The 24435-nt window shown below is 37.0% G+C and overlaps 1 protein-coding gene across 2 annotated transcripts in view; it reads right to left on the bottom strand.

The window, feature by feature from the left end:
• Positions 1-9024: 9024 nt before the first annotated feature.
• Positions 9025-24435, bottom strand: part of CNIH3 (cornichon family AMPA receptor auxiliary protein 3) — a gene marked incomplete at both ends in the record, with an annotated part of 42137 nt that continues 26726 nt past the window's right edge. For both annotated transcript variants that reach the window (XM_084284133.1, XM_084284134.1), the window contains 3 exons: positions 9025-9052; positions 11261-11404; positions 13584-13696. In XM_084284133.1, the coding sequence (XP_084140259.1) occupies positions 9025-9052; positions 11261-11404; positions 13584-13696 (285 nt within the window). The remainder of the gene's footprint in view (positions 9053-11260; positions 11405-13583; positions 13697-24435) is intronic.

The following is a 24435-nucleotide window of genomic DNA, read 5'->3' as shown; positions in this document are numbered from 1 at the left end:
AGCTTTATTAAGCCATATAAACACTGAGAATTGTTCATTTGCAATTTGTGTTAGGAATAAAGACACCAAACCTGTAAAAAGAATGAAATAATTCTATGTCAGTCCAAGCAAAGAGGAAATAATAGGAGAAAAGCATATGAATTCTTTTGAACAACAAATGTTGGCTCAGTGGTGCCCATAAGGACCTAATTAGAGGTATTTAACAAAAGGAAATCTGCAATGTCAAGGCTCCTGCTCAAGAAACCAGTAAATAGTAACATCAGATAGCCATAGCTGTAGAGAAGCATGAAATCCCCAAAGAGGCAAACTACTTCCACTGCTTAGTACCTTCAATTCTCTAAAATTCAGGATACATTGAAGTCAATGTCAAAAAGTAAAATAAAAATAAAAAATCTCCAGTGCATATTTGTGGCAGAGATAGGCCTCATTCTCTTATCCGAGTTGTTCTTTTCCCAAAGTTGTTTCCATGTACAGATTTCTCCCTGCTAGGGGAAGACCTTGTGAGCTCCTTGTGCCTGCACATTTTCTGTAACACTTCTGAGCTGTTAAATCTGAAATCAGAAATACACTCCTTAAAGGCTGGGAATTCTGTTATATTTTTTGTGTTATTTCAGGTATTCAGATGCTATGCAACATCAGCTACTTCCACAGAGAGCTAATCAAACTCATTAAGCTTAATAAAAACAAGTCAAATATTAAGTCACTGTGGAATACACATTCCTTTGCTTCAATGCATGAATAAGTCTGAAAGGAACAGGCTGCTACAATAAAAATAATAAATATAACTACCAGCAGTTTTCCAGAGAAGAAAACATAGCAAAGCAGTCTAGGCTTAGAAACTTTGATTAAAAGGTGAAACGAAACCAAATGAAGAACAACTTTACATCTTATCTTTAACATCATATAGTGCGAAATTTATAAGTAAACTTAATTAAAGAACAGATACAGAATGACCAGACTTCAGTCATGACAGCAAAAAGTTCCTGCAGTGCTTATAAATTCAAAGTTGTTGTTTTTCTTCTTTTTTTTTCTCCATCAAAACAGAAACTCCTGTGAGGCTTCAGCTAGGGAAAGAAAGTGATTTATTTCCTTTTTTAATGCCAAAGCAATTTGTGTGAGGTGAAACAGTCATAGTGAGAGCATTTTACACAGCGTAGATAACTAACCCACATCAAACCCTGACGAGATGGTACAAGGTATTATCTTATGTAGATATCAGCCAAAAAAACTTAGCCAGATAGGCCTGCACACATGTATTTGTTTCCCTAAAAAGTTACACAGCAGCATTTTACCTCATTTTACCATTGATCCAACTCTGAGACAAACCAACGCATATAATTCCTATTTTGACTCACCTGGCAGGGGTCCTACCTACTTATGCTGTATGAGGTGGTGACCTTTATCTCTTCCCTCATCTTCGAAAAGCATTGCACACCAGAGGTCGCGGCAGCAGATGCTACTCGAGTGGCATGCCCTACTCATGAGGTCTCATAAAGTGACAACAACAAGACAGGTGTCCCCTCTGACTGCCCATCTCCACCAGTCCAGCACCATACCCAGTCTAGTCCACATGAATATACATGTTGCTTATATTTGCTGTCTGCAGAGCAGGGTGGGGCTAATCTTTCTGTCCAGCTTCCACAAGAAAGATCCTTCAAATATCTCCCTTAAAATGTCCCTAGCACCTCACAAAATGAAGCCAGCTTCACAATGAAATTTGAGCTACCGAAACACCAATTTCCTTTTCCATGAACAAGCAGATTTCAGTTTTTGTTGCAGCAAGTGCAAATGACGGTCTTTCTTGTGCATACAAACAAATTTACTGTAACATGGCTTCAAACATTGGCCAAAATTTTATTTGCCTACTTTTAAAAATGGTTTATATAATACAAGGAAAAATGATACTGAAAAAAAAAAAAAAGTGGTGATTACTGAAGCCGCAGGGACCTTACAATTTCTCTCCCCCTCATAACTCAGAAAGTTCTGCAATCTTCTCTGTTCGGATGATATCCACAGGGACAGCTCCACTGAACCTAGATCAGCCACTGAATGTCACATTAAAAACAAGGCACAGAAAAAATATGAGAAAAAAGCAATGCTCAGAAGTATACGTTATTTAAAATGCTGTGTAGCTATGCTGTACATCTAATTAAAGTGCAATAGATCAAGCCCATGATATCTACTAATCAGAAGAGAAAATGTGAGAGAAAGCTTTTTCAGCTGTATATTCCGAGTTTTTTTTTAACTCTTCTGGATGATAGTGAAAAAAGAATATTGTGGTTAATACATATACTAGATTACTTATTTATATGCCAACAGTTTCTTCCAAGAATAAGGGCAGGGAATCTCTTTCTACTTTTATTGAAGGGAATATCATCATAAATTTATGACCAAATTATTTAAGAACCACAATAAGACCTAGAAATTACCTTTAAATAGCAAAGCAATCTAGATATTTGCTAAAGAATCTATGTTTGCTGTATTTTTTATTTGCATTTGTATTTGTGTGTGTGATACATTTATATTTGTTATATATTGAGAGTCAGGTAAGGTCTGAAAATATGTTAAATATCTTTTAGAAAGAAACATGGATTTAAAATTCTTATTTCAAAAGAAATGAACATACATATTGCTAAAGCTGCTATTAACAGCACAGTTTGCACCTCCAATAACTTCACATTGTCAATAGCTGAAAGAAACAGAGCAACTGCTTAAAAAAACTCTGGCCAAACTTTGCATTCCTATTAACTGCAGCACCCTGGTTATCTTCTGTCTTGTAATTTGTACTGTTTTATACACCAGGAAAAATAAAAGTGCCACATTACAGATGGAGCAGAAATTCTGGTTTGTTTGTTACTACATATTACTTCGCACGGGTGAGAGCACAGCAGGACAGTCAGATTTCTTCAGGTCTGTTAGGACACTTGTGATATTAGGGATACTTCATCGGAAGAAAAGGATCAACATCTATTCAGGTTTTTGATAAAATAAGTGGTTTTAGTTCTTAATTCTTCATTCAATTTCCATAATGTATGACCTATATATGTTACTAGAAAAATAATTTTTAAAATATGTGATTTGCCCCAGAGCTTCATTGAGAGTTTGATTACCTAGAAACTTTTACTGTTTTAACATTTACTGTTACATGAGACCACCAATTTAAAGGTAAGAAAATAACTACTTTAATTGTCTAAGCACAAAATATTTCTAGAACTGTGGTTTATTAAATTGCAGTACAATATTTTCTGCAGCAAAGAGCTTCATTCTTAGGTTGAGATGTACCAGTGAAATATGTCATTTATAGCATGCTCCCAGGTTATCTGGGAGAAAAAAAGAAAATGCTGTATTTTAGAGCAGAATTTTCCCTCCTTCCCACCTACAACAGCATTCCTGTGATGAATAAAAATAAATCAGAACAATGTGTTCATGAGTAATGAATGATCAAAAAACTCACTAGAGCAGGAATATGGATTGAGATCACTGATGTAAGGCTCGGTGCTACATGGATAGGAGTCTAATATTCATTGCTTCCTTTAGGTGTTTTATTTCAACCTTCTGATCACCTGTTCTGTTTATAGTAATCCAAGCTTTATCTAATAAATAGCTTTTTTTTCTACCCAATTATTTCTATCCAATAGCATTTTTGATTAACTAAGCTTATTGTTGCTTTCTTTTTTCTTCTTCAATTTTTCATTTCCATTGTCATCTTGGTGGGAATTGCACAGTGCTATGTGGGACTCACATAAAGAGGCAAAATTTCCATTAACTTCTGTTAAGCCTGATTTTCACTAAATTGGTCTAACTTTCTGTGACAGTCTGCACTGAAACATTACACTTCTCCCTCTGACGTGTATGTTCCTCTTCCATTAATGCAATTAAGGTAAATGGATGTGATGTCACGATCTAAAAGACAGGTTCTCTACTAGCAAAACTCTAGAGACTTTCTAGTGTAGACGTATTTCTCATGTAGCTCTAGAGAAATTCATGGGCATTATCCAAAGTCCATTGGAAGCAATGGAAAATCTCCAGTAAATTTAAGAATTTTGGACTATGCCCTGTAAGATTGTCCTTATTATTACAAAAATACCTGTGTGGAGAAAGGAAAACAATAGAGTGCTAATACTCATACAAGTGAATGAGAAATCATGACCCAACAGCAGTGTCAGATCACAACAACCTCCATGCAGTTTCTGTAGAAAGGTGTAGGTTGAAGAATTTTTTATTCTACTTCCAGTGCCTTGATGTAAAAAGAGTATGGTCCAAGGAAACAGATGGAAAAACATTTATGACAGCTTAAGTGCTGTTAATTATTTGTAGGCGAAGCATTCTGCTATCAGCATTGACTTGCTTTATTTGAAACCAAAACAGTCACAGCAGCAATGGCTTTATCCAGCATTGCTGTAATTACCTGACTATAAATAGGACAGGTAGAAGCACAGAGCAACACTTCACCAACGGGGCTGCCTTTCAAGCATCTACCCCTTTTGCAAGCAGCTTGTTCAGATTTCATCCACTCACATTTTGTTTTTCTCCTACCCTTTTCTTTTACATATATTCAACAGTCATAGAAAAAAAAGAGAGTATTGTATGTACGGAAAGATCTCACAAGCTAGGTGTTTTACAGATGGTACAAATGAAGACAGTGAATAATCATTTAAATGTGCACTTAACTGCACACCTGTTCAAGGGAGCAAAGGGAAATGACATGTTTTCTTATGATCTTTGTGTGGTTTGTCTGTATCACCAAAGCATGTGAGAGAAGAAAACTGCTGCTCCTAAGCAATGGCATTTACCTTTCAAGGAGAAGAGATGGGAAGTGATCAGACTCGGGAAGGAAATCCGTAGCTTCCACCCACCAAGGAGGAACTGGAGACAAAAGGGGTAGAAGAGATTATTTCTCCCCTAAAAACATGACACTGGGAAGAGACCATTTTGTGTATGAAAATCACAACATTTTTTTCTGTTCCTCGCTACTGCCTCTACTTCCCTGCAGCAATACTTCCCTGTTTTCAGTCAAAGTGCACTCAGCTTGTGTTTAGCCAGCAAGATGTCCATTTATTAAAAGGGCAACCCATAACTTTTCTCTCTTAATTTTCCTTCCTCTATTCATGCTTCTCTTATAATACGTATGGCAAGCCTATCAGCTAAAATGACAAATCTGGTCTTGAAAATATCTACTACACATGGATATAACTGTTGAGAGAGGTCACACCCCACAGATGCAACACAGAAGAATATAGGATAAATTTCTGGACCTTTTACAACACTGATACATTTCCTATTACAGTAAAGGGCTATTTAATTTAAAAACAAACAAACAAACCTTTATTTTTATTTTTATTTTTATTTTTTATTTATTTTTGGTACCTGTTGATAAATCCAGGGCTTCAATCCTGTCATTGTAAGAAAATGATTAATCTAGATACCAGTGTGAATACAACATTGAAGTCTACTTGTCACAACAGCAGCACCGCCAAGTAATGATTTTGTGCTGTACTACAGCCAAGTGCTGTTGGTGTTGGTCTGTTGGGGTAATCTAGCAAGATGCTGCAACCTGTCTGGGTAACAACACTGAGCAATGAACACACTGAGGGCTGTATCTTACTGTGTTGTCTGTGAGGCACATGGTATCAGCAACTTCTTTCTACTGTCATACACCTTGGACACTTACTACTTTTGAGTTCTGGGTTGGAGATAACTGCTTTACATTGACAACATACTCTAATTAATGTTTTTGCAACTTTCATTTGTTATTTCTGCTCGGGAGGAGCTTTACTAGATTCCAGGAAAGGGAAAGTATCCTCATATTAGATGATTTTTCCATTGACTTAAATTAAAATTTTTCTTTAAGAGAAACAAAGTGTTATTAAGAACAGTGGGATTACTTTTTTTGAACAAGGATTTCTGGTAAAAAATGAGAAAGTTAGCTTTCACTCTCTTTTCATAGTAAGGATGAGATGGGGTAAGATATTCAGAATTCTCTGAACAGCTTTCATTATCCGCTCTTAGGCAAAATTAATTTGACTGGAAAGACAGAGAAATCTTATAAAGAAGACATGGAGAATGGAGAGCTTTTCTATGGGAGGATGAAAGAAGAGACAGATCACTTCTAACCAAATAGAGGCTGAAAAGGACTGCTCTCCCTGTGTATCAGGGTGTTAAATGTCATGAGATAAGGGGTATTTAGACTAATGTTGGCTCAAAAGCAAATGGATGAATTATGCAAGAACAAGTGTTAAGCTGGAAATGAAGAAAAACTTGTGATTATGAGAGCAGCAAGATCCTGGAAACACTGACAGCAGTAGTGGGATCAAACCAACTATTCTGCTTTCAAGTGATGATTGAGAAGTATTGATGAGGTTGCCTGAAACAGAGAACTTGTTCTGAGTGACCTAGCAGGTCCATTCAAGCAGTATGTCTTTGCAGTCACCTGAAGCCACATTCAGAAGACCTGTGAATGCAAGTGCCTCTTTGTGTACAAAGGCAAGAATTAGATAGCAATGCCAGTTACAAAAACTTGCAGAGCCCTGTAGACATTCAACTGATCTGCTAGTGATCTAGTTCATGCCTAAAGCTCAGGATTTGCAAATTGTCTTTTCATGCAAAACCTGATCATAATTTCACCCATTCAGCCTCACAAAAACACACCAGGACTTTTCATGAAACTGACTTTAAAGCATATATCTAGAATGTAGAAAAGCTGACTTCAGGTTTTTCTACCCCTGATGCATTCTGGAAAGATTCAGTCACCTACTCAGATTTGAGAGCTTTATAAGGTAGCAAGATGCTTAGAAGTTATCAGTGTGATGCTGATTTTCTCTTGTGAAGTTAGCTCCTATACTTCTGCAGAACAAGGTGCTTAAAGTTATAGTATGTACAAAAGAAATTCAGTTAAAGACAAACTACAGCTTTTGATCAATTTTGCATTAATTCTATCATGGCAACAGAACTTTATCAGAGTTAGCTCTGTAATGACCCCGCAGTTTCTTAGCTCAAGTACACTCCAAGCAAACACAGCCATACTGATTGCAAAGTCAATGTGATTTCAAGAGCATACTTAGCCACTTCTGTAGTGTGTGCAAGCCAAACTCATGAACCATCAAGTTCAAATTAGCTTCCTAAGTAACCTGAATTGGCAGCCTTGTTGTGTGCTTCCCAGAAGTGGGAATGCTAGGTTGTAAGAAGTTAAACTTCATACAGCAAGACTTATTGGCTATGTCTGTACTGATAAATTAAAGAATGTCTGTGCTTGGAACAAGTTGATCTTCTAAATATTGTTAGAATGACCCCAATATACTTCTTACACAAGCCAGTTAGCACTATTGCAGGCAATGCCCAGAAGTTGGCATGGGCCACAAGCAGACAGCTTTTAATTCACCAACAGTACTTTGCAGGCTAAAAGAATTTAATTTTGTTACCATAGTCTGATTACACCAACAAAAACCTTGTCACTGTATGCATGCAGTAACTCCAGCACCATTTTGACCTTGCCAGATATGAGATTACTGCATTCAGCCATTGCTTCTCCACCACGCTCTAAAACAGGGTTTGTTAGCACAGGGATGGTGCTGAATGTGAGACTGGACCTCTCCTTCTGAAATCCCATGCCCAAAGTCCTAAAGAACAATCTGTTGGATCTCAATACCCAGAACAAATCTGGGAGGGTGAACAATGAGCTAGTGCTAACAAGACCGTCTGTAACCAAGCTGTTTCCATACAGATGGGCCTCTTTGCACACTCTGCATCTTTGCTAGTAACATGTCTTATTACCTCATTGACAATGCAAGACCCAAGCAGTTTTTTTGCATGTGGTGGAACTAGTCTTATTAATCTTAGCAGCAGTTCTAGACATATAATGCTTCTGACCTGTTAAATCAAACAGATAAACCTAAAATATGAATAGAGTGTGTTTATATAGATGTGCATTTGTATACACATATATATGAAGATATACAGCACATATATAGACAAATATAAATTATATGGTAAAATAATAATAAAAAAAAAAAAAAAAAAACACTTTTAAATTATAAAAAAGAACAACTTCCAATACCCACCTAATATGAGACAAAAACATTTTGTGCCTTTTAGCTTAAATTTGACAGCAGAAATAAAGCTGCACAATAGAATTACAGCCCATGATCACCCGCTCCAGCATTTTGTTATCCAGCATTCTAAAGATAACATTTACGTTACAATCCTCTCTAACATATGCAGTTTTTATCAGTCTTTTTTGCAGTCAGAGGAACACTACTCTGGTAAGTGCTTGACATACTTAAGTCAATCCCAATGCATTTACATATATTACTGTGCTATTGATTCATCATGAATGAAATACAGAAATATACTGGACATTTTTCTACAGGAATAGCATATCATTAAAAACAGAACACTGTAATTTCTAAATTCTTCTGTTATTTTTGTTATAGGTAAAAAAAAAAAGAACACCTGGAAACGATTTCCCAAGATACAATATCCCTGTTTGAGTAATGTCACAAGAACATCCCTGCAGAATGGGCACACATCTTATCTGAACTCGTCAATGCTCATTTTCAGAATGTATTGTGTAGCTGTTCTTGATGTGTATGATGATCTTGACCTCTGCTTCCTCAGAACAGAACAGTCATTAAAAGCAAAAACAACAACAACAAAACTTTGCTCCCTGGAAGACAGTAGGGGCTACAGTTTATGATGACTGCATTTAGCTGAGTAGCATTATCCCTGAAGAGGTGAATAGTTCTGTAACTCAGCCCACCTTGTTGCATTTTTTGGTTTTGCTTGGGTTTTGAAAGCCATTTACTGCAACACACTGAGAAACAAAAGATAAACACAGTTAACTCAGCCATTCTTCATGGTACTCTGCTTCTTCTGGGTCTCTCTTTCACATACTTTATTTACTTCTTGGGTTCAAAGTCTTCCTCTCTTTATTTTTATTTATTTTTTTTTCTCATGCTTCACTTGGCTCACTCACCCTTGTACCTCCACAGCCTTTGTTGTTTTCAGTCTTCAATGATGGTATTTCAGTTAAGAGCTCACCAAAGTGTAGATCATGCTGAATGTAAAAGAAAGACACAATATGAAAGTATCCTTTTGAGGCATACAGAGCACTTTGATTTTTATATCTCTTTACTGTCTGTTCCTCAGGTCTGACTGTAATGGCCTATGCCTTCCTTTGCATTACTTCCATCTCTCTAGAGCATCTTAATTATGGTGCATTCAAGATGGGTATCAAAAAGCTCTCAAGAAATAACAAATTCATTAGTGACATCCTACTGCACTGCAAGCTGTGTTTGAGCTTATTAAAAGTGTAGTCTGATGTTTGAATTTGAACAGTGGAGAAACAAAACCATTTTGCTTTAGCACATTTGATCTTTAAAACTTCAACCACCAACTCTCAGCAGGGCAGGTATGGTTTCCCATGAAACTAGACTGTTTTCTTTCCATTGGAAAATTTCTGTGCAGTAGAACAAACAAAATGCAGACACTAGCTGGAGTGAATACATACCTGTTAAGGGCAACTTTGAAAAGTGAAGAATTCATAGTGTTTTTACTGCAGTTCTAATTTTCATAATACTCAGGAAAACACAGCGAAAGTGAATATAATTAATACTTCTTTATTTAGGACCAGGTGGTGAACTTTGGTTTATATAGCCACATTCTAGAACAAAGGGAAGCACAGCTCAGCACAATAATTTAGTCCCAGCAGAAATGCTAGATGACACCACACAGCTGTCTTTGATAGAGTCTTTTAGCCTACAGAACATGGGGTTAAAATGCTCCTTCCTCTATTCATGCCTCGCCATCTCTTCTTGCCTCTGCAAAGAGGTCTGGCTGGCAAAGACACTCAGCCCAAACACACAGAGCTACTGGATGCAAAGCTCCTGCTTAGATCCTAATGCCCCATTCATTTCAGTGTGAGTTAGGCACCTATCAGATTCAGTGGGTCTGGTCCCTTCTACCTTCTTTTTCCCCTCCCAAATATGCACGCACACACATACATGTGCATATGTGGCCAGAAAACTTTGTTGTCAGTGGTATTTAAAAGTAACATTGAGAAACACCAACCTGCAGCAATGACTCCTGAAGGTAAGATGAACAACAGAACAAATAACAGATCAGTGATCAAAGGAGAAGTGACATTTATCTTTTTCCACCAGTGTACAAACCTATCACATAGAAGGACTACTGCACACAGTTCTGGCTTGAAGAGGTGTTCTATGCAAATACATTATTAAAGGAGTAGAAAAAAGGCATCTTAAAAACAACACCTCCATCTAAATTGTGTTATTCTTTGTTGTCAAGTAGTTGTATGGTGTGATTACAGGGGTGACTAAAAGCACAGGAATTCTACCAAAGGTCTTAAATACGTTCCTCACATAGTCTTCCACTGGACATTTGCAACTGTGCATTAAGGACATCTGACAACTAAAAGGGGTAGGGGAATGACTGGGGTGCAGATCTCCAAGAATGTCCTTCAAGTAGGGTTTTGCAGCACACACAGGCTTAACCCCATCATGAAAGGGAGGTCTGTAGGAATGACGGCAAGCATGGTGCATCCAGCACTCCTACTCACCATCTACCTACTCATTTGCTTACTGTCTTGAGCATCACTACGCAGGCAGCCTGTGAACTGCCTGTGAGAATATGCCTGGTGAACCTCACCTGTCAGACTCAGCGCAGTCTGGAAGGCATGCTTCCAGCAGTACTGAACAGCCTGTGATGCAGCAATGGGAAATACAGTTTTCAGGTACTGCATTCAGACTGGCTTATAGAAACTGTGAGAAACACATCAGCAAATGCTCTGTAATGTGCTAAATTCTATGCTAACAAGCTGTGCCAGTGCACTGGTTAGCACAGGAGGACCTCATACTCTTTTGAAGCGTAAGAAAAAGAAAAATCACAACAGAGATATTGATCCTAAAACTGTACATTATAATATTTATTTGATATAATGTCATATCACAACACGTATTCTTTCACACATCCTAAGAGACTATGCAGAAGAGCAAATTGTTTTTTCCCTTGGGTTGGTCCTTGGGCCTGGCTCAGGCTTGAGATAAATGCTTAATATTCTGTACTGAATTGTTCACAGATTTAAGTATGTGTTGCTGTAAGCGGGTATGCTTTCCTGAATCAAGATCAGAAGCAGTTTTGTAGAACTAAGGAAACAGGCCCATTTTTTTCCATCCATTCCTAAATGCAATTTCACACATCAAATGAAAAGCAGCTGCTATTCCTTTAGTGAAATGACCAGACTTACCAGTAAAGATAGTAGAAGAAAGAAAGGAGATAGAAAGCTAGCTTACACCAGGCCTCTTTTTGACAGTAACTCAAGGTATCTGCATTCATGACTGCGGGTGGATCATATGCTAGTTCTGAACTATCTGCTGGGCAACGAAAATACCTGAAAGAGAAGGAGAAGACACCTGAAATGACTCTGTTACATGCTGAATTAAATATGTCCTGAATTAAATATGTCACTGTTCTGATCACCATCTCAGAAGAAAACAGTCTTCCAAGATACAGGAGGAACTTTCCTCTCTTTTTCAAGCCCCTGTTTCTGGACAGTGTTAAAATCAGGATACTAGTCTAAGCAGACTGTTCTTTCAGAACAAGTGATTCATGAATGCAGACTTTCTATACTCTGTTATTTTTTTAGATTGAAACATTCCCCCTGCCTATATAGTTCTTTCTGGCTTACTCACTCACTAGAAACTTACATATTGAGTGACAATATGTAGCAGTCTGTGATCACAGCATGGAGGAAAGATTACCGGGCTTTAACTGCATCTACACAACTGATTTCAGATATGATGGAAGGTGACAGCCTCAACCAATTTATAGCTCAGTTTCTCCAATTCTGAAAAGGAAAAAGGCAATGTGGAGTAATATAAGAGTTGGCTGACTAGTGTTTTCTACACATAGCACTGCTTAAAAATATGTTTTCCAAATAATTCTTATTGCAAAATGTTTTTCTTCTTACATAGGAGAAACTTTTAATTATTCTCAGTAATGACTGGATGCTTGAGAAAATCATGATGAAATGTTTTTTTGTTAGTGGTGTTTGTGTTTTGTGTTTTGTTTTTGTTTTTTTTTTTTTTTTCCAAGGGAGCTTTTGTCTCAGTTACTTTGCAGCAAAAAGCAAAAGCAAGCCATAAAAAGAAAAGCCTGAACACAGTAAATGAACTGCTTTAAGGTTTGCACAGATCAGATGAAATACTGTTATTTCTATTGCTTTGAAATGGTAATTAACTACTGAAAATTGCTGGGATTGCTTACAGATGGATAAACAGATATACGAACAGATAAATATAAAATCCCCATACAAGTCACCAGCTGCAAACTTTGAAATCAAAAGTCCTCCTAATAACCTTGCCTTCCTCCTTTCTTCCTTTCTAATATTTGTCACATCCACTTACAATCTCTAATAACACTGCAAAACTTTTACACCACAGATGAAATCCCTTCTTAATTATCTTCATTGGAATGAAGGTATTACACAATTATCTTCCCATGGTTTTGTGTAGAAATTTACACAATGCACCCAAAACTCTCTGTAGCTAAAACCGGAAAAAAAAAAAAAAAGAAAAAAAAAAAAAAGTGGTATTTATAGCAATACATATGGAGAACCACAGAAGTATATCCAAAGAAGCATTATTTCAAGTCTGACCATTTCCAGCTTGCACATAAAATAACTTTTTTTTTTTTTTATCTCAAAACAATATTATTGTCACACTTCTATTGTTAATCTTTGAAAAACACCATGAAACACTATTATTGCACCCAACAAAAAAGCATTCATAGCTTCATTAAGCTTTCTGAGAACTTATGCTGTCACTCTAACTTTGGGGTGATACACTCCACCATACGATGGTGCATTACTACCAAGTTTTGCAGAAAACAGTGTAAAAAAGCTACTACTTTTCAGTTCCTAGCTAACATACTGGTACTGGCTTCTTTACAAAATTATTCTTCAAGCTACTTCACAACAGTAGTTGCTTCAAGAGTCTCTTAGAGAGCCTTCTCATGCAGAACATAAATTCTGTGCTATACAGCAAGAAGCAACTTACTTTATAATGCAAAAACATGTAAGGGTATCAGAGCAGATGAGAAGCAAAATTCTCTCAACTTTCCCATGAATCCGGTGGAAAGGTTTCCTTGCCAGGGCTGAACGAATAGGTACAAGATCTTTTGGACATGAACTGACTTACCGCTCCTAGTCTGTGAAGCATTTAGTGCCCCACTGAGTTCTATTTCCATACTCCAGCCTATTTCAGGTCAAGTTTTTATTTGGTTGTGGTGACGGCATCCTGATACCACTGGGAATATCTAAGTGACTATTTAAATGTGGCTATTAAAGCCGAATTAATGTATTATGACTTTTCTCATCTAATCATGAAAATTTATATATATATATATATATATATTACTTTTTTCTCTGGAAACATAAGTCTTAGCTGCTTTTAGACAAACACTTTTAGGCCTTTCTCCTATTACTGCAATTCATAGTTCATACAAACTTCATGGGGGATGAGTTAGCAAATAAGAGTAACAAGTAGTCAGCATATAAAGGGTAGGCTTACCTCCAGAAGTGATAAAAAAGCAGAGGAACATTTAACCCCAGTGTGAGCCATTCTTGGGCACACAAAAACATTATGCAGAAAAGGCTATGGATAGAGTACTCCGGCAACACCAGCTAAAAGGAACAGAAATAACAGATGTCAGTAAAACATCTCTGTGATTTTAGTCATTAGTTTTGTGGAAGACAAACCATCTCTGCAAATCTCCAATGTGTCTGTCCCCAGACATACCTCAGCTGACAGACAGCGTAGCTAAGAGCAATAAGCATGAGGCACAGTGACAGGCTTGTCCTGGTTCTAATCCTGACTATACACCAGGGGCTTGTTGAGAGGCATGGGACAAATCTTTTGCTGTCTTACCAGGTGCTCCACATTCATGTTTACAGAACATACATCATGTTACTGCCTACCTCACAGAAGCATTGTGAAAATAAGTGAGAACATTTCTATAAAAGAGGTCTTAAAGAGATAAGTTTTATTACTGATGCATTTGAAAAGAAAATAATTAAACCATTATTGAAGCTTCACATCTACATTGCAGGAGTATCCTTGGAAAAACAGAAGGCTACTTCTACCTTTCTGATATGTTATAAACACCCTAAAGATATCAAATCCATTACGAGGTTAGTGTTGTGAGCTAAAACTCACTAAGACAGGAAACTCACTTCCTTGGTAAATCCATGGCTCCCCACACTACTTGTTTCAGACCAAGATGATTCTTTCTATTAAAAGAGAAAGTGAGTGGGCAGCTGGCAGAAACAGAAATTCATGTGATGTTGATTCAGAGTACTTATTTCTAAAGGCATCTTACTTTTTCCACTCTTTTCCCCTTTCTTATCTGGCTTTCTTCTGTAGTTTTCTTCTGATGCCTTTTTCTCAGAAACCTGTTCTTTTATGTCTTTGTTCAAGTCATAAAAGAGACCAACTTACAGCATTATACATTTCTCAAAGCTAGACAATCCCATACACAGTGCATCTGCATCCCTTGCTGTGTCTTGAAGCAACAGCAGCCAAAGTTAAACCACAAAAAGCATTTGGCAGGCTTCTTTTGATGTCAATGCATTTTTGTCTGTCAAATGGTTAAAGTAAGCCCTGCTACTAAAAACAATGAAAAGCCCACTCTACAGCTAGTCCCATCTCCTACCTACTCCTGTACAGCTGTGCTGCAATGAATTCAATGGTTTTAGGACTTCTTCCACTTCCCATGGAACACATTTTTTCACTTTCATTTACCTTCACTGCTTGAAGTAGTTAATACATTTGGATATCTCTATGTCTATGCCTTCCACTTAAGCATTCTCAACAGCTTATTTTATGGGCATGACAAATCATGATACAATTATATAGTGTAGATTCCAGATGGCAGTTATTTATCACTGCTGCATTTTTTTTTTCATTTTCAGAATGTGATTTACAACATGACTATAACCTTTACCAAGACAATGATTCATCCTTGCCACAAATTGCAGATAAGAAAGGTCTTAAAGTTGGATGTCTACCCACTAAGCATCACAGCACCTAAGAGCCTGTTACATCGTTATCACACACTTGATTTCTGATTCCAATACAGCCTACAAACTTAGCAAAAACATAACCCTGGTGTTTGATCAGGGGGCTGGCTGGTAATAACAGGGAAGGAAACCCATGGTGGAAATTTATGAGGAGCTTAAAAACAAAACAAAACAAAAATTCAGCTGTGAATCTAGAAAGAAAAGACAGGAAGCAGTGGAGAACAGACTCACTTTCCAGTCACAGTTTCCAGTGTCTATGAAATCTACCTGTACTTTTGACAGAATAACAAATTGGTTGTTTTGTCACCCTTGTCTTGGAGTGATATTTTTGCGTGGACATAAATAAATAGAGGATCAATGCTGATCACAGTTTCTGAAGAGAAATCATGGAAAAAAGCCATCAAACACCAGCCTGCAAGCCAATTATAGTTTATATTCAAGTGATTTAGCCAAGAAACTAAACCTAAAAGCAAGGGAAAGTGAAAGCATAAAGCTTATAAAGACACTAACAGCAAGGCTTGTGAGGAATAGTAAGCTGAATAGATGAATAACTACAAAACCAAAAAACACCCAAACCAACAATGCCTCAGTTCTTGGCTGGAAGGATTATCCTGCAGTTCTACCCAAATGTCCTCTAAAATGGAAACTTTCAGTCAACTTTAGCAAATATGAGATTCAGCTCCTGGAGGGAAGGAAGGTGGTTTAGAAATAAGCAACAGTCAATCCTTATCATTTCTGCCAAGGTGGTCCATTACAATAGAAATTTATGTGATATGCAGAGCAGTGCAATAGGAATCAAGATCTTTTATTCATTTCTGGGACAGCATATGAAATTGTCAGATGGTAAATATGTTAGGATATAAACAGTATGATTCTATTTTGAACCAGGAACACTCTGATTCAGATAACAAACTGCTTTTTGACATGGGTCAAGATAAAGTCTGCAGACAGCTACAGAATGCAGAGTTGGAGGGGAAACTGGCAAAAAAAGACTAGTTCTCAAAAGCTGCAATTCGGTCACCTTGAGCCCCAAGCTAATGAATAGCTTTACAAATTAGAAATTTACAATTACAAATTTATCACTAGAAATTCTGCTGGCTGACATTTAACTGTGGGAAATCATGGAAAAGCCTGAAAAGGCAGTCAGAGTTTCCAGACCAAAATTCTACTACTCACAAACACCTTTCACTACAATGTAAGCAAGGAAAAGAAACTACTATACATTTCTATGTATGCTCTGATGTGTATATTTAAGTAAATATTTATATCAGGAAACATTAAAAGTCTTTATTAATAATCCATAATTTGCATTTCAAATGTAAAGGCTTAGGTAGATACCATATCATTATCATCCCACCATTAACTGGGGACAAATGTTTTCTCCCTTATTGCTTTCTGGAATCCTGCTATTCTTCATCCAGCACAATTCCAACCTAGATGATTCTGTGATTCTGTGATCCTATGATGTGCAATTGAATTAAGAACCATGTGGCATATTTGAAGAAAATGGTCTGAAAAAGCCTGATATTAAAGGGGAGGCTTTTGTAGGAGATAAATGTTCTCTCCAGTCTCAGTTACCTTCAAAAGTTAAAGGCAGTCATATCAAATACAAGCAAACTTTGCTGAGTAACTGCCAGCATGCCAATGGTCTTGTTGCCCCTACAGGCAGGACTGAACCTTGCCAGCCATGCTTCAGGGATTGTCTGGCTTTATTTAGTCATGATTTTTCTTTCCTTCTTTTAACTTAGAAGTGTTGGGGAAATGCTTTAATCTACAAGTGCTCTAGGGCTGTAAATCAAGCTTTGGCACTAGTTCTGCTAAAAGGATCTTTCCAAGGGGTAGTGGCACAGTTCAGGTCTTCTTCCTTCTTGCATTGTAATACAAATGATAAAATTGGGGCAATAAATGAAAGCAAAGTTAATTCACACTCCGTGAATTGTGGAGAAATATATTATTATACACTTGCTTCACTAGTAAATTTCAATTTGCAGCTCTGGAAGAAGGAGGGGTGGGAACTGCCCAGGCATCTGTAACTAATACCTGCTTGTGTTAGAGGTTAACTGTCAGGTTGCCTTAAAATATCTGCAATTTGTAATGTTTATTAAAGGAGAATGAGGCTCTGGGTTCTTATTTTAGATGTGATTATCTACCAAAATTCTTTATTTTGTGTACCTAGTACTAACAATTAAGCTATGAGCTTTATAAAACATGTACTTTCTTACTAAATTTACCAAGATGATCAAGGGACTAGAGCACCCCTCCTGTGAGGAGAGGCTGAGAAAGCTGGGACTGTTCAGCCTGGAGAAGAGGAGACTCAGGGGGGGACTTACCTATCTGTGTAAATACCTGAAGGGAGGGTGCAAAGAAGATGGTGCCAGACTCTTTTCCACAGTGTCAGGAATGCCAGGACAAGAGGCAATGGGCACAAACTGGAACGCAAGAGGTTCCATCTAAACATCAAGAATCACTTCCCTACTGTACAAGTGACAGAGCACTGGCACAGGTTGTCCAGGGAGGCTGTGGGCAATGTTCAAAAGCTGTCTGGACATAGTCCTTGGCAGCCTGCTCTAGGTGTTCCTGCTAGAGCAGTGGGATTGGACCAGATGACCTCCAGAGCTCCCTTCTAATCTAAACCATTCTGTGATTGTGTGAGTAAAATTCAATATATCCTCATACACAGTAGTGTATGTGCACACATATGTGCACATGTAGGTAGTTTCTAATTACAAAGAAAATAAGTCAGGCTTTGCTGTGTGTAGACACCAAGATTTGGCTGAACTAAAGCATGGGAAAATGAAAGCTGAAGCTAATACCTCTCAGCAGCTTCTTTGTGTTTATCGGACTACAACGTCATCTGAAGATCTCAACTGCATAAGAGCATCTCTCAGGAAGCTCAGTCCAAAATAATTTTATTCAGTTTCCTATTCCCTGAATATATTCTGTTGTTTTTCTACAAAAAAACAATCACATCTTTTCCTGTAAGTACTCTTCCTCCTTATTCTGTTTATTACATATGACTACCTTCTTCCCAAATGCAATTTGCTCTTACAGAACACTATATATCATTTTCTCATGGAATGACTCCTACAGCTTGGCTCACCAGTGAATATGGCACATAAAATACCTCTCAGAAACCAAAACTGGGAAGATATAGCAGTATGAATAGTAATCAGTGCCCTTCACCAGTGCAATTACATTCTCACACTACATAAATTGTAACAAGTGAATCAAACTGCTTTCTCAGTCACTGTTAAGTAACTAAAACATCAAAAACTCATACTCCTGTCAAGTATTTTGTTTTGGTCCAATACTCCTGAATGCAAAATAATAATAATGCTCACAGAATCACTTTTTTTTTTTCTCCAAGAAGTCTCCATCTATGTAGCCTAGCCTCCATCCTGTGTCCATAAATGTACCATTGTACCCATAGATCGGCAACTGTTAGACAAAGTAATGCTGCTTTATCCCAGTAGTTAGTGCTGCTGCAGCTGCTTCTGCCAAAGGATGCAGCTTCTGCAGCTTGTCTCTAGCTAGGGTCATCAGCCTATCATCTTTATCATCAATCTGTTCACTGGAACAAGTTTCCCAGAGTTGTGGATGGCCCCTCTCTGGAAGTGCTTAAGGCTAGGTTGAATGGGGCTTTGAGAAACTTTGTCTAGTGGGAGGTGTCCCTGTCCATAGCATACCCATAGAGGATCCTGAAGGGTTCCTTCCAAGCCAAATCACTCTATGAAGTGGATGAAAGAAAAAGCTTTTCCACTCTGGGACGTGAAGAGCATCAAGGAATACCGGTCAGTAAGGCAGATCTGCTGTGATCTAAGATGTGGTATCTTCACAAACTTTTTTTTTTTTTTTTTTTAAAAGTTAATTCAGAAGCTGTAACAGAAGCTGGGTTAGCAACCCTGGAGTGCGAACCTCAAATTTTGACAACACTGACATGGAACAGGGTAACAAATTCTTTCTTGCCCTACCTCACTACTATGTTTCAGATATAACCAGAGAGTACAGCCCACAACTGGGTTATTCAAGAGTTCATTCCATCTTTACCTGTTCTCCTGAGACTGGTGAGAATAACAATTAATACCACAGCTGCTCATTAGGATCCAGAAAACCAGCACCTCGTTTCACAGATAGGTCAATGAATGCAGAAATCTTAGTGATCATTAAAATGAAGCTCAGCCATCTGCATAGTACAGGAAGGGCCCTCAGGCTTTTTCCTTGGGGTCTGCCTAAAATTGACAGTTTTGTAAATACTGAGAACTAACTGTTCACTAAAGGGCTGTTTCCATATCTAGATTTTAAAGGCTGTCAATCTGAGGAAGTAGATTTCGTACAGTGAAGAGCTAGTAAAGAAGATTCCTGCCCTGCTATCCTAACAGCTTTATTGGAAACTTCAGCATTTGAATGCAAGGTAGGACATTTAACTCCCACCTGAAACAGTTTCTATTCATATAACAGATAAAATGCAAAATAATTTCACTATATTTTTAGCTATTGTGGTGGTTGTTTTTTTTTGGTAATTGCAAGGAGGCTTTATAGGGTCTGAATCTGACTTAAATACACAGTGAACATTCTGCTAACCATAAGTGAACTTTGATTTAACCCCAATTTCTTTTGTTTCATTAAAATGTAAGTATTTATTTTATTACATACTAAATTAAAGAAAATATGGTCTATTAGGAAGTCATATTTTGCCAGTATCTTCAACACAGCTCTGAGAGGCAGATTCCCTCAGCAGCTGATAATTCTCTTCTAGGCGTACATTACAGACAACTGTTATTCACATACATTTTTGCTGCATCTTCAGTCTTATTCTACCATTTCTTGTGATGTTCAGATACTGTAAGGGCATATGCTTACATATCCTCCAGAGCAGTACTGGAAAGAAGTTGAATTGTAGTGGTTGTCTATTACAAGGTAATACTTTTTTAACACTTTGATGATTGAGTAAACTCTTAAAATATGAAAGTAACAGCAAAATACAGTTGGTTAATCTGAAATAGTTTTATATGTAAATATTTTCTTGAGCAATAACATTAAGAGTAAACATGCATATGGATATATCCAAAGTATATATCAGTTTTCATCAGGCATTGCACTGGCAAATCTTACTTCCTCCCTGGAATAAAAGGAGAGTAAAAGCCAAACTGTGACTGAGGCTTGCAGTAGGCTTACAACTTTCCTTATTATCCAGTGCTGCTTTGAACACCTGTGCAGGCACAGCAGGATATAACTTTTCATTATCCTCCATTGAGTGCAAAGACATTCTTAGGTAATGATTACTAAAAATACAATTATTATGTTCTAACATTTGAAAAATGCTGAATTCCGGAACTTGTAAATTTGACTAAAGATAGTGCTGGCAAAATTCTCATAATAAATGAATGACACAATGAACATAATAAATGAATGTCAGTAGTGAATGAATAGCCTGCCAGAAATACTATACTTCCTCTAAGTTCTTAAGTCCTATATGTTTCCTTTTCCCAAGTATCACTCTCTATTCTAGCCTTTTAAGATGTCATAATTAGGACACTTTAACCGAGATGGCAGCAGATAAGTTTATTCAGGAGGCTAAATGCCAAAACTCAAACATAAAGGAGCCTTTCCTACCATGGTATTGCATGCTGACTAGTATTCATAGAACAGGAAGAAGAAATAAAAAAAAAAAAAAAAAAAAAGAAACAACAACAACAACAACAAAATAGGACAATTTTGTGTATGCTGCAATTTTATTGCAAGTTTCAGGGAAAATCACTTTGTCCCTCATATTTCAGGATGCAAACAAAACTCCACCCAGGCCTGCTGATGCAAATGTGAATCTCTATCAACATGTAAACTCCATCCTCTTTTAGGCAAGCTGCAGAAAACAATTAAACCAACACCGAGCTACTGAAAGTATGTGGTATTTCAGTTCAAAGTATTTTATTTGCTTTTCCTATATCGCTACTTCCCCTGCCAAGCTGCATTTGCTTTTGGAACCTGAGAACAGCCCCACTGTTTAATAAAAAGTAAATTTTAAATTTATCTCATGCCTCTTTTTCCAAGAGATGCTGTAGCAGAATTGTTTAAAAATAAATCATCCATAAGACATGATTTCCATAAACTAAAATGTGTTTACTAATATATTTTAGCTAACTTGAAATTTTGTTTAGAGTGTAAAAAGTTATTCATTCCTAATGTAAAAATACCTTGTCAATGACTCTGAGGGCCAGAAGAAAGCTAACTTTAACATGCAACAGCAATGTAGCACTATCTTCCACATAAGTAGTGAGCACGGAAGTGCACACTTAGCAGTTTTCTGTCTCTCACAGACTCTAATGTACTTTAAATATTCCTAGGTCACTTCAAACAAAAGAGATCTTAAGTGAATTTAGTTTTATGAAAGTCGCTGGACTGACAGTCCAAGTCCTCACTGACAGAATCTGCACAGCATAGCAGATCACGTCCCAACTACATCCTAACCAATCTGCAGATCTAAATAATGCTTTAGAAACAACAATAACCTTTATTCTAATGCCTGTCTGCAATCTCTAGAATTTCTTCTGAGGCAGTTTATGAGCTAAAAAATGGTAAGCAACAAACATGAAGTCAAACCCTTCCTAAATCCAGAGATGTTCACTTTCTGATATAAACCAGCTCTGCTTTGAACCACTGAATTGCAGTTCAAGGATGAGAGAGAGAGAGATGGGAGATGATTATGATCAAATAATTTTTAAAATACATAGCTTTTACTTAAATCACTTCATATAGAGCAATGCCTGCTTGGGTACAAGTACAAGCTTCTATATTGCACTGAGTCACAGGGAGATGAAGTATTGAGTATGTATCCGATCACTGCAAAATGTTTGCTACATACATAATCCTATATTCATTCTTCAGAAGTTACCCACACTATCTTTTGATTGGGGTTTATGCTCCCAATCACTCAGTAGGAAGGGTCTCCTGAAAGTTTTCCTACTGCCCAGATAATTAGTCAAACTCAGCAGTTCCATTGTATTGATGTGTTAAGAAAAGAGGGAGCATTAGATACATCAAGAAATACAATATGCATTCAGAAGACAGTAACAATGATGAAGTCCTTGGTCTCTAATGAAAGCGGACAAAGTTCATGTGCTCCATCACTGCAACAGTCACTGCTAATGGACAAAATGTCACGCGGTGCCATTTTTTGTTCTCTTTGTGATCTTTCTTACAGCAGCAATCATCAGAACTCTGGACACATGAGCCTCTTTGTCCTGTGAGGCAGCATACCAGTACTATTTCCACAGCCAAAATACCTCTTGACTAGACAAGGCTGTTTTCCTCTCAGATAATACATGCACATAGACTTCAAAGACAAAATGCTCACTACTGGTTGGGAGGTGCTGAATATAATGCATAATGTATGCCAGTAACCTGGTGTATACCTACCCTGCAGAGGCAGTGCAAGTATTTTTTGCTTAAGCTGAGTTAATTCTCTAGTGTGGCTATACTGAAATGTTTTTGGTGATTTTTTTTTCCATCAAGTCTAACCAAACAGGGAGTTAAAACTTCTTTACTGAAGTTGTTAAAAAAGAAAAAAGAAAAAAAAATACATATATATATAGTACAATGAAAGGCACAACTATTGCTGCTATTCCCCCCAAATTTATTTTGTAACAAATTGGCCTATTGCTGTAGCCTCTTGTAGATGAATTTGTTCTTTCAAATCCATGAAAGAAGTATGATTCCTTCTTACATACAGATGGTTACACACCACTTTAAAAACACCATCAAATTTGCTGAATTTATTTATACAGACTTACATTAAGCATTTTAATGAACCATGCAATAGGCTTACTGAAGTACCCTGCTAATAGCTATCAGCATGGTGACTGGCTAAAAGAATGTAACAGATCTATAAAACCATAAATCCATGATAAAACAATCAATCAACATATGCAGAAATACACACTATAAATCTGAGACATTATCTGAAGCTTGTTGGTGACCACAAAGCAAAACAATGGAAGAATCGATTAATGTAATAACCAACAAATTTACCAAGAAGAACAGAATACGAACAGTCAATTGAAATCAGCTACCGTGACACCTGATACTCTTCAAAGGACTACGTCCACTACAGCTGCTGCATGCAAAGAATGTTATGAGCTACTGGTTGGATAAGGTCTGGAACCTAACAAAGTCCAAGTACAAAAAATTATTTCATATAACAATTGCTGTAGTGCACATTGGCCAACCTCCTTCATCTAAACTATTCAGAAAAGGTGCCAGCAGCAAGAAAAGATAGGGCTACTTACTAAAAATGCTGACTTGCCATAATATTTTCTACATGTGAACCAGAACCTCCATACTCAGAAAATTATGTTTTCATTCGTTAAGAAAATACTAAAACCAGATACAAACCTTGTTTCCTCTTAACTGCTCCAGAGAACTCAAAGTTTCACAGAACAATTTGTTTTAATTTTTTCAAGATCTGATTATGTGCATTCGATACTGACAAACGTGCGTGACACAGTCAGAGCATCAAGTTTTGTCTTCTTTGACATGCTCCAAGTACAGTTAATCTATATTAAGCTCATAACCATTCAAGAATCTGATTACTTATGCCTCTGAATTACTTCTATTTTCATACATTTACGTTGACTTTTTGTTTTAAACAGAATACTTACATATGAAAGCATACCTAAATAAATTGTACACAGAGACCCAAGTGTTTGGAATTATATATTATGCTCACTAAGTTTTACTTTTTACTTACTGTATCTCAGTCTGAATTGAATGCTTTCTGTAATTGCTCTTTAAGGTAACATTGGTTTTGATAAATAATCAAAACCTGTAAATACAGTGAAAGATGATTGTGATACGTACTAGGGAGTATACTATGGAATATAAATTGAAAAGATAGATGCTGGCTGACTGCCAAGCTGAACATGAGCCAGCAGTGGGCCCAGAAGATCAAGAAGGCCAATGGCATCCAGGCCTGCATCAGAAATAGTATGGTCAACAGGACAAGGGGAATGTCTGTCCTCTTGTACATGGTGCTGGTGAGACTGCACCTCAATTACTGTGTTCAGTTTTGGGCCCCTCACTGCATGAAGGATATTGGTCTTTTTATATATAATATTGGTGAAAGATATAGGTCTTTTCCAACCTATAATTCTAAATTCTACATTTCTAAAATTCTAAATATAATTCTATAATTTATAATTTAGAATTTAGAAATCTATAATTCTAAAATTCTATAATTTTATTTTTGCAAAGCTGTAAAAAACAGAATTGTATCTAGTAAACACCACAACATGTACATGATACATTTCCACCACTAGTACCCTAGATCCAGCTCTACTAGAAATGTGACA

This window comes from Netta rufina (assembly GCF_964035555.1).
Source record: "Netta rufina genome assembly, chromosome: 3".
Lineage (NCBI taxonomy): Eukaryota > Metazoa > Chordata > Aves > Anseriformes > Anatidae > Netta > Netta rufina.
The sequence above is the reverse complement of the archived record's forward strand: the minus strand, read 5'-3'. Positions and strand labels throughout refer to the sequence as shown.